Source organism: Mesoplodon bidens, assembly GCF_964165515.1.
Source record: "Mesoplodon bidens genome assembly, chromosome: 17".
Lineage (NCBI taxonomy): Eukaryota > Metazoa > Chordata > Mammalia > Artiodactyla > Ziphiidae > Mesoplodon > Mesoplodon bidens.
In genome coordinates this window covers 70,050,201-70,061,425 of record NC_138174.1, presented here as the reverse complement: position 1 = coordinate 70,061,425, position 11,225 = coordinate 70,050,201, and the positions used below count along the sequence as shown (strand labels likewise).

Genomic DNA, 11,225 nt, shown 5'->3' with positions numbered 1-11,225 from the left:
GTGCCGTGCTCGCTCCGGCGGGCGCGCGCCGCAGGGGCGCGGCCGCACATAGGCGGCAGCGCGGAGGCCGGAAGGAAGCAGACAGAGGGCGTGGCAAGCGAGGGAAGCCCGCTGGCCCGCAGACAACCGTCACGGCCTGATGGCGTCGCACAATGGCCAGCCCCCGTGGGTAGTGGAGCCCGTTTGTTCCGCCCGCGTCGCGCCTCAAGCCGGAGCCTGTGAGGAGCGGAAGGGCTGAGGGACTTCTCCGCGCTGCCCCGACACCTGCGAAGCTGTGGCCCCCTCTCTGCCCTTGCGCTGAGAACCATGGGTACCGATGGATGTGGCCGAGAGCTCTGACCTGGACCCTCTCTCTCCAGAGGATGAAGAGGAGCAGCAGAGGCTCTCGGATGATGACATCTTGAAGGAAAGTGCGTCTGAGCAGGATCTGGATGGAGCGGGGGAGAGGGCTTCTGACATGGAGGACGAGGAGAACGTTGCCCCGGGAATGAGGCAGGAGGAAGAGGAGAGTCGCCCTGACGAGGAGGACTGGGACTCTGAGTCTCAGGAGCTGAGCGGGGGCCCGGCCAGCCCTCCACAGGCCGAGGGGGACCAAGGGGAGGAAGACCGCACCAGCGACCTGAGGGACGAGGCCTCGTCGGTCACCAGGGACCTGGATGAGCACGAGTTAGACTACAACGAGGAGGTCCCCGAGAAGCCGGCCCCCGCCACGCAGGAGGATGATACCGACAAGGCCGGGCCCGAGGATGACGAGGAGAGGGGAGAAGGGGCTCCCGGGGAGGACGGGAAGGCGGGCGTCCGTGGCATGGAGGACAGGGAGCCAGTGGAGGCCACCAAGGAGAAAAGAAAAGAGGACGACGACGGAGAGATCGACGACGGAGAGATCGATGATGATGACCTGCAGGAGGGTGAAGTGAAGGACCCCAGTGACAGGAAGGTGAGGCCTCGTCCCACCTGCCGATTCTTCATGAAAGATGTTGTGACACCATTGTCCACTCCTCCTTCACCAATATGAAATCCCATACCATTCAGAGGCCAGGTTAAAGGGAACTGTACCTGGGGCATGAACTGCAGGTTTATACACCTTGGAGTCAACGACAAGAGCAACTACTCCCTCGTCACCAAAGCCGAACCTTTCCCGCCCAACGGTGCCCCGCCTCTCGGACCTCACCCTCTGATGCCTGCCAACCCGTGGGGTGGGCCAGGAGTGGATGAAATTTTGCCTCCACCCCCTCCAGAGACCCCTACAGAGAGCGATTGGGAACGAGGACTCCGGAATGCAAAGGAGGTTTTAAAAAAAGCAACCATTCAAAAAGAACAAGAGCCTGACTTTGAAGAGAAAATGTTTACGGTGATCATTGGTGAAGATGAACGGGAGTTTGACAAAGAAAACGAAGTTTTCCGAGATTGGAACTATCTGATCACAAGAGATGTCAGAGACACAGCACTTGAGCCTTACGCAGACCCTTATTATGACTATGAGATAGAACGGTTCTGGTGTGGCAGGCAGTACAAGAATTTCCAGGTGCAGTACACAGAAGCGGAGCCGTACCATAACTACCGGGAAAGGGAGCGGGAACGAGAGCAAGAGAACAGACGGCGGGAGCGGGAGCGGCAGCAGTGGGAGTGGGAGTGCGAGTGGGACAAGGAGCGGCAGCGGCAGAAGGAGGAGTGGGAGCGCGAGCGTGCCAAGTGGGACGAGAAGGACAGACAGCACCACGAGCGTGACAAGGAGCGCGAGAAGGAGGAGAAGCCCAAGGCCCGCTCCCTGCAGCCACCAAGCCGTCAAGCTGAGCCACCAAAGAAGGAGATGGCCTCTGCCGGGCCCCAGGTGAAGAGAGCTGACGAGTGGAAGGACCCCTGGCGCCGGTCCAAATCTCCCAAGAAGAAACTTGGGGTATCGGTCTCCCCTAGCCAGGCACGACGGCGTCGAAAAACATCAGCCTCATCGGCCTCTGCCTCTAATTCCTCCAGAGAGAAGCTGCTGAAGAAGCCAGCCCCACCTCCAGCCCCACTGCAGGCCCCCAAAACCACCGCTCCTGCCCCCAAGCCCAGAGACCTTCGGGAAGCCAGGAGGAGGGAGCGGCAGGCCAGGAGCCCACCCAGGAGGCAGACTGTCAGCGGCTCTAGTTCCAGATCCAGGTCCCTGAGCGTGAGCAGCGTCCCCTCCATGTCCAGCGCCACGTCGAGCAGCAGCTCAGTGCACAGCGTGGACTCGGACGACATGTATGAGGACCTGGCAAGCCCCGTGTCCTCGGCTAGCTCGCGGATCCCCACCCCAGCCCAGACCAAGAAGGAGAAAGGAAAGTCTAAGAAAGAAGACGGTGTGAAAGCAGATAAGCAGAAGCGGGATCCGTCCATGCAGCCGCCCAAACCCTCGAAAACCCCCGCGGGTGGCAGGTCCTCCCAGCAGCCCACAACCCCCCAGCAGGAACCGCCCGGCCAGCCCCCACCAGCAGCGTTCATCACCCACAAGGAGATCAAGTTGACTCTGCTGAACAAGGCTGCTGATAAAGGGGGCAGGAATCTCTACGAGCCCTCGGACAAGGACAGGCAGAGCCCACCTCCAGCCAAGAGGGCCAACCTCTCCCCGGACCGAGGTTCTCGGGACCGAAAGTCAGGTGGGAGACTCAGCTCCCCGAAGCCAGAGCGGCAGAGGGGCCAGAATTCCAAGGCACCCGCGGCCCCGACAGACAGGAAGCGCCCGTTGTCCCCCCAGTCCAAGAGCTCCAGCAAGGTCACCAGTGTGCCCGGCAAAGCCTCAGACACCAGTGCTGCCACCAGCGCGTCCACGGGCACCAAGTCAGGGAAGGCCAACATGCTGTCCCGGCAGGAGGAGCTGCTGAAGCAGCTGAAGGCCGTGGAGGACGCCATTGCCCGCAAGCGGGCCAAGATCCCTGGGAAGGTGTAGCCCGGGCTCTGCTCCCCGAGGCAGAGACTCGCTTGTTTTTATAAATAGGGTAAGCACAGCCATTTTGGATTTTGCAGTTAATGTCTTATTTTGGCTGTGATTCTTTTTAAAAATAATTTAAAAAAAGTTTCTCAGCTGGAAAAGAAGCCACACACATAACGAAGATGACGCTGAATCCCAGACTGAAGCAGCCCCTTCCCAGAGCAGAAGTCCGGCGAGCCGGCTGGGCCCGCAGCAGCGTGGTGAGGACCGGCTGGATTTTATGTAAATGATGAGTCCTCCCTCTGCTCGTCAGTCAGGCGTCCTCACCACCGGGTCGGTCGCACCTGACACCCGCCCTCCTACTGTCGCCAGGAACACCAAGTCTGCCGAGCATCCTCCCCACCCCTGCCGTCCCCAGGATCAAAAAGTATGTATATATTCTTGACTAAAGTCTGATTGGGAAATACTCCTGTCTTTTATTTTAAGCATCAAATTGTTTTAGTTGATTTAAAAAGGAAAAAAAGATACAGAAAAGACCAAAAAAAAAAAAAGGCCGAGGGTATTGTTGGGCATCTGTCAGATGTGGAGGGTCTTTTTTTGAGGGGGTCTCCTAAAATAAAATATTTTGATAAACAAACAAAAAAATAGATATTTGGTGTATTTAAACTGATGGATTTCCTCAATGCAATGGGAGAGTGTCCTGTCTTGTACAAACCCTCAGGGGAACCTCAACAGATCACATCTTCTATGATCACTTCCCTTTGAGTGGAGGTGAAAACTATGATGTGCTTCTTACCAACAGAATAGGTCACTCCCATGGTTATATCCCATTATATAAGGCTCCATCCTAGCAACCTGGAGAGAGAGACTGTCTTTCTGGCCTTGAAGAAGCAAACAGCCATGTTGTAACCTGCTATGAAGAGGGCCATATGGTTGGCTGAGGGTGGTCTCTAGCCAACAACTGGTAAGAAACTAAGACCCTCAGCGATACAGTCAAAAGAAAATACATTCTGCCAATGACCTGGATGATTTGGGAAGTGGATTCTCCCCAGTAAAGCCTCCAAATGAGAACATAGCCTGACTTCAGCATGGGTAGATCCTGGGAAGAGAACTCAGCTAAGCCTTGTCTGGAGCCTGACCCAGAGACTGTGAAATAATAAAGTGTGCTGTGCAAGCCCAGTAAGTCTGGGATAATTTGATATGCAACAATAGAAAACGAATATAGAAGGACTGGCCAAAAATATAGAGTATCTCTAAAGTGGAAGTAAATTCTTAAGGTATAAAGAATTACAAATAAAGCTAGAACATGAAGGGGTTCCATGGATCATGGATCCATACTAGCTGGACTTGATAGTCCTATTTTACAATCTTACAGATTTAACACACACACATACACACACACACACACACACATCCTAAGTATTACAAATACTTTATTTTACTAAGAAATTGCAATTGAATCTACAACATCTTGTTTTCATGAAAGAATTCTATACCCTATGGAGATAAATGAGAACCAATTAAGCCAATTTACGGAGCAGGAACTCTTTTATTTGGGAATACTCCTACAGCGTATTATCATGTCAGTAATCTGGATGATGCTTCGTGTGAATACTTCAAAGTTATGAATGTCTTAGTAAATATTATAAGCACACGAACTTCACCATGAAAAATTAGGATGCACTCATTCACTGACGAAACATAATATCAAATTAAATGGGCTTAGGAAACACCCTCTTGAAGTTGAAAAATGTTGACGTCAAGGTCAAGTTTTACAGGAGAGCTTGGCTACATTATATCCTACATTTTTCATCAAGGGCATGGAAGAGATATTTTAATTAATTCAGTAAATATATCATTCATGGAATTATATGTAAGTATAAAAAGAAGTCATTTAGCCTGATAACAGGAGGAAAGAAAAACGTGACACAGCATTAGATTCCTGCAGGTAGTAAAAATAGGCAAATATGCAAGAGAAAATTGGGAGCAAAATGAAGGATGAGGCTTCTTTATGAAGAGACGAGGACTGGGCTTCCCTGGTGGCGCAGTGGTTGAGAATCTGCCTGCCGATGCAGGGGACACGGGTTCGAGCCCTGGTCTGGGAGGATCCCACATGCCGCGGAGCAACTGGGCCCGTGAGCCACAACTACTGAGCCTGCGCATCTGGAGCCTGTGCTCTGCAACAAAAGAGGCCGCGACAGTGAGAGGCCCACACACCGCGATGAAGGGTGGACCCTGCTTGCCACAACTAGAGAAAGCCCTCGCACAGAAACGAAGACCCAACACAGCAAAAATAAATACGTTAATTAATAAACTCCTACCCCCAACATCTTAAAAAAAACAGAGAGGACTCTTCCCTCTGAACCTAGTCATGTTCTCTGCATGCTTCCTTCATCACATTTAAGTCCAAAGAGGATTTCAAATGATGACTGGTGACGTTACTCATCTAAGAAACACACACAGCTCTCAGGACTCTGCATCCTTATTACAACTAATGATAAAACAACTTGTGGCAACATTTACACTAATTGGCCTGTTTGGTACAAATGCATCAGGCTGATATTTTGGATGTCACGGTGAATACTTTTTTGATATTGAAATTAAAACACACATACAAATAAATAATTAGGTAGAAATACCTCCCTAATAATTTTTAACAGGATGAAGTAACAAGAGCAGTAAGGATGTGGTGTGAAAAGAACCACAGGGGAATGAGTAAATCTGGATCAACGGTAGTTTCCTAGTCGATAAAATACAATAATGTGTATATATTTATCGTGAGAATTAAAGTAGATCATGTTTACAAAAACGTAATGTCTTGAATGTAACCAAGTATTGTTGTTGCTGGGTTTAAGTTATCCAGTCTCTAAAAAACCACAGCCATAATTTACGTCAATGCAAATGGTAGCCACCAGAGAATTCTTGCCAAGGACCCAGTCTTTATTGGCTCTCAATAAAACTGGTTTTAAAGAGGGACTTCCCTGGTGGTCCAGTGGTTAAGACCCCTCACTTCCACTGCAGGGGGTGCAGGTTCCATCCCTGGTGGGGGAACTAAGATGCCGCATGGTACAGCCAAAAAATAAATTGGTTTTAAAGAAATATTTCTGTTTCATTAAAGATGCCAAGACTGGATGAGCAGAAAAAGTTGCATGTCTTCTTCCAACTCAGTGATATCATGACATGAAAGTTCTTCCTGCAACAAATCATTGCAGTGCGGAATCAAAAGGAAGTAAAACCCAAGGTTGTACTACTTTGAAGGTCTCTGTGGACTAGAAGATTCATGATAAAGCAAGAGACTGAAGAGCAAAGCCGAGTATCAATAACAGTCACAAACCTCTGAATTGTCCCTATAACCTTCGACCCATCCTCCCAGGCAAGTACCAGGTTTAGAAAGCCGTTTTCTCCCTTCTTGGCAAACATGAGGAAAGTACTGGGTCAGATGACACAGATACTTTCTTTTATTATTGCTCCATAATTATAAAAATGAAAAAGTGTAACAACAACAAATTTAGGGCCAAGTGAGTTTCCTATTATGGACTTCAAATGGTTGTGGTATTAGCAGTATTAGTAATCTACCAATATATAGCTTCACATGACTCAAATGAGGTAGATAAGCAAATTCAGATATCCCTACAAGGCAAGGGCCTCCTGCAGTTTTCTCTGCCTCCTGAAATTGCAGTAGTGGAATGGCATAATTCACCGAGTCTCTAGAGTGTCATAGTTTGATGGCACTTCACAGCCATGGCACATCACGTTACATTATGTTCACAGTGTCACCACAAAAGCCACAGCACCATATAGTGATAACATTGCATAATGAGACATACAAACCCAATGTAATGTGACATACAAGGAAATCAATGCAGCATATCACTACAAGTACCCCAGTTTGGAAAGGGGTGCCAATGAGCATTTCAAATGAATTTACAGATCATTCATTTCCTACATAATTCTACTGTATTTAATTTCTGTGCATCTCCAGGCTTCCACAGAGAAATTTAAAGCTGAATTTGCAAGCTGTGCAGTTGCATGACCATATTTCTTTTCCAGAAGAAGCCATGGAGTAAAATGTAAATATGTAGCATAAACTATTTGAAGGAATTCAAAGAAGGGGAAGTATGTCTTTTTAATGGGTGTTCTCTCTGTAGAGATTGTGTGCAGGGCTACACATTCCTTAAATGAACTGGCACAATTCTGACCTGTCAACAGTAAAAAAAAAAAAAAAAAAAAAAAAAAAAAAAAAAAAAAGTCCCTTTTAAAAGAACGACGAAGCAATTATAAAAGGATTAAAAGGTAGGATTTATCTGGAAGGGCTACAAAGAACACAGAGTGCTGGGTAGACTTAGACACTAAAGCAATAAGAAGTTCCTCAACAATAATCTTTTATTATAGGAGGAACAGTCCCAGCTAACACTGCCCCAAAGCCCTGAGCAAGTTACTATGGGAACACTCAAGGACCAAACTTCTAATAGCAAACCACTGACAACACTGCCTTTGCATCTCACACAAGAAGGATAATAATAATGCTCTCTCATGTATGCTGTTAAGTAAAATTCCACACCAGTTGTAGTGAGTACAAGGAAGATGGAGTTAATGCTAGTTAGGAATAAGTATCTGATGGTGTAACTGAGCAGGGGTGTCTGTAAGTGATTTGCAAAGTAGTAAAATATGATGCCCGAGTTAGACTAGAAGATAGTCTAAGGTAATTTTAGACCTATGAGTGTACTCTTTTTTAAACTTTAAGGTATCATTTTCAAAACTGAATCAAAAAGTTTAGGAAACTAGATTTAAAATAACATTTAAAAATGGAATAAATTTTTAAAAGACTATGATTTACATTTATGCAAATTTAAAACCCTACCTTGTGTATTTAGGGTGGAAATGTGTTTCACCATCCCCTTACTTTGACTCCATCCTATTTGAACTTTAAGAAGACCTGAAAAGTCAGCACTGCTTCTGACCTAGGGACATTTGTGGACCTTACCAACTAGTTCTGTCTCTTCCTTTTCTCCCCAGTTCTAAAACCATCTCCTTGTTTACTATGCTATGTTTGGCATGATATCTTGGGATGGAAATAGGCATGCCTACAAAGTGATTGAGAGTTTATTTAGAAGTTAAAATAGACATGAAATCATAGAAATTATAGTTATGTTTTCAAATAAAACATATGCTAGTTTTCCATTATCTTTTGTGTGTGTGTTAAAACACATAACATGAGATCAACCCTCTTAAATGTTTAAGTGAACAGTACAGTGTTAATTATAAGTAAAATCTTCTAAATCAGATGTCTAGAACTTTTTATTTTGCATGACTAAAATTTTATACCCTTTGAATAGCAACCCTTCATTTCTACTTCCCCCAACCCCCTGGCAACCACCATTCTATGTTTTCCTTCAATGAGTTTGACTACTTTAGGTACCTCATATAAGTGGGATCATGCAATATTTGTCCTGTGACTGGCTGATTTTACTTAGCATAATGTTCTCAAGTTTCATCCATGTTGTTGTTTGTATATGACAGGATTTCCTTATATTCTAAGGCTGAATAGTATTCTATTTTATGTATATACCGCATTTCTTTATCCATTCATCCAGTCATGGGCATTTAGGTTGTTTCTACCACTTGGCCATTGTGAATATTACTGCAGCGAACCTGGAAACATACATATCTCTTCGAGATCCCATTTTCAGTTCTTTTGAATAAATACCCAGAAGTAGGATTGCTGTCATGTGGATGTTCTAGTTTGAATTTTTACAGAAGCTCTATAGTGTTTTCCATAGTGGTTTCACCATTTTACATTCTCATCAACAGTGTATAAGGGTGCCAAGTTCTCACATTCTCATGAAAACACTTGTTATTTTATGTCATTTTGATAATGACCATCCTAACGGGTGGAAAGTGATATTTCATTGAGGTTTTGATCTGTATCTCCCAAATAATTAGTGATTTTGAGCATCTTTTTTCAGCTCATATAACTGCTTGCTATTTGTATGTCTTCTTTGCAGAAATATCATTCAAGTCTTTTCTCATTTTTTAATTAAGTCACTGTTTCTTTGTTATTGAGTTGCAGGAGTTCCTTATATATTCTGGAGATCTTCATGTCAGATATGTCATTTTCAAATATTTTCTCTCATTCTGTGAGTTGCTTTTCACTCTATTGATTGTTTCCTTTGTTGTGCAGAAGAATTTTTTAGTTTGATGTAGTCCCACTTGTGTTTATTTGTTTTTGTTGCCTATGCTTTTGGTGTCATATTCAAGAAAACACTGCCAAAACCAATGTCATGAAGATTTCCCTTCTCCTAGGAGTTTTCTTCTAGGAGTTTTACAGCTTCAGGTCTTATTTTTAAGTCTCTGATCCTTTTTGAGCTGATTTTTATGTATATTGTAAGACAGGGGTCCAATTTTATTCTATTGTTTGACCAGTAACCCTGACCAGTGTCAGGGTACTATGGAAAAATGATACCATGATTTTCCTAATGGCCTTGATGCAGCTGGTTTTATGCTTATGTAAGATGAAAAGCCTTTAACTGGTTTCTGGATTTCTTGTAAAGGAAATTGGTGTATGTACTGTTATTGAATCTGAGTTTCTGTGGAAGGAAGGAAGGTCTGGGACTTCCAATTTTGACATCTTACTGATGTCACTACTGTATCGCTATCTTTTATGCCTAACCTATTTGCAATTAGGGCATTTGCAGGGTAGGTATCACAATTCATAGATCTGTAAACATCCTTCTTTATCTGGAATGCATCTGATCCTCAGCCTTACAGAGGGCATAAAACAAAATAGATTCCACATATAAGGCTAAAAAATGAGAGCATTTGGATGATTCATGGCATGAATCCACTGACAAGAAAACCTTAGATATCAGAGCATTTGGTAGCAAGTTTCCTGATCCATTTATTCATCATAAAAAAGAAGAAATATTAAAGATAAACATATTATGCTGAAAACTGTTTGCTCCAACTTAAATTTAGCATCCCTAACTAGTCCTCCAATTTTTCAGTTCGGTTCTACTTGCTCAAATCCTGTTAATGTGTGTTCTAATATATTATATAACTTCTGTACTTAAGACATGTCCTCTAACTATGGCAAGAACCTTTAAAACTAAAGTAGCATTGAGTTACAAAATTAATTATTCAAACTTGTATACAAACTAGAGAAATGCACAAGTTAACCTTTGGCAAATACAGGCTTATACATGTAAAAATCCTTCATTTAACAACACCTATCTTGGAAGGATAGAATCAAGGACAATTGACCACAAGTAATGATTCATTAACAGTAAATCTCTTTTGGTCTCAAGCTCCCAGAAAGACAATATCAGGAACCTCTGATTTCTCCAAGATCTATAGCACATGACAGTCCCAGAGTGTCTGACAAGGTGTTCATACAACACATGTCACTGTAAATAAATGATCACTCCTCTCTGAGCAAGACACAATCTGTTTTCTACTTTAATCAAGGTCACAGTACAATTACTGCATCTGAGTTTCCTCCCCCACCTCCTTCCTCTCTATTCTCTTTGCCTAGAGAATAAGGACACAGCCATGACTTACTTAGACCTCCTCTTCAGCACCTAGAGACCTCAGGCAAGGGACACACTTGGTAAAGAGACTCAGTAACTGTGGAGTTCTGGTGTCTTTTATTTTTTTTAATTCACTCTGTAATTTGATTTGATTTTTCTTCTCTACGCTCATGATATGGCAAACCTTAGTCCAGGGCAATTAGAGAGACGATTCTTCCCCAGGATTATGCAAGTCCCTACCTTTTTGTGTCCCCTCTTCAACACTCCAGGAATCAGAGGAGTCTGGAAAACAATTCCACCGTTTTTATTCCTTTTTCTTGTGTAAGGACTAGGAATCCAAAGAGGTTTCCCTTTCTCTAGCCCTCAAATTATCAGGGCTTTCCCCCAGGTGTTCTTCTAAGGCTTTTTCTGGTCAAAAGATTTATGGCATCAATTCTGGGCAACTTCACAATAATACAAGATATGTACTTTTCATTAAAAATGTGGTAGAGCTGTTTTGCTTGTTACGTGTAGTGATAATAAAAAATGCTATTTGGTTGTTTGTTTTGTTCTTGTTTTGTTTCTACGCCCATTACAATATACTCATTAACACTGGGTTTATCCATCATGCTTTGATAATTTCAGAGAAATTTTCTAATTTTCATAGTACAATTAGTATTTGTTCACTCTACCTTTTTTAAAACTACATTTCTAATAGTGTATTATTCTTATTTTATCTTACTTTATTTTCTTTAGTTCTGATCTTTTTAACCAAACAAAGATTACTCATCAGTTGTGTTTCCAAAGGAAGAGTGATTTCAAAAGAT

General features: G+C 43.9%; 1 protein-coding gene across 1 annotated transcript; it reads left to right on the top strand.

Annotated features, from left to right (window-relative positions):
- Window positions 1-229: 229 nt before the first annotated feature.
- On the top strand, window positions 230-2,951 carry LOC308605003 (zinc finger CCCH domain-containing protein 18-like). The gene is given in 2 exon segments (XM_081214669.1): window positions 230-1,012; window positions 1,016-2,951. Coding segments are annotated over 2 exon segments (2,592 nt in total). The 5' UTR covers window positions 230-316; the 3' UTR covers window positions 2,912-2,951.
- The last annotated feature ends 8,274 nt before the right edge of the window (window positions 2,952-11,225 follow it).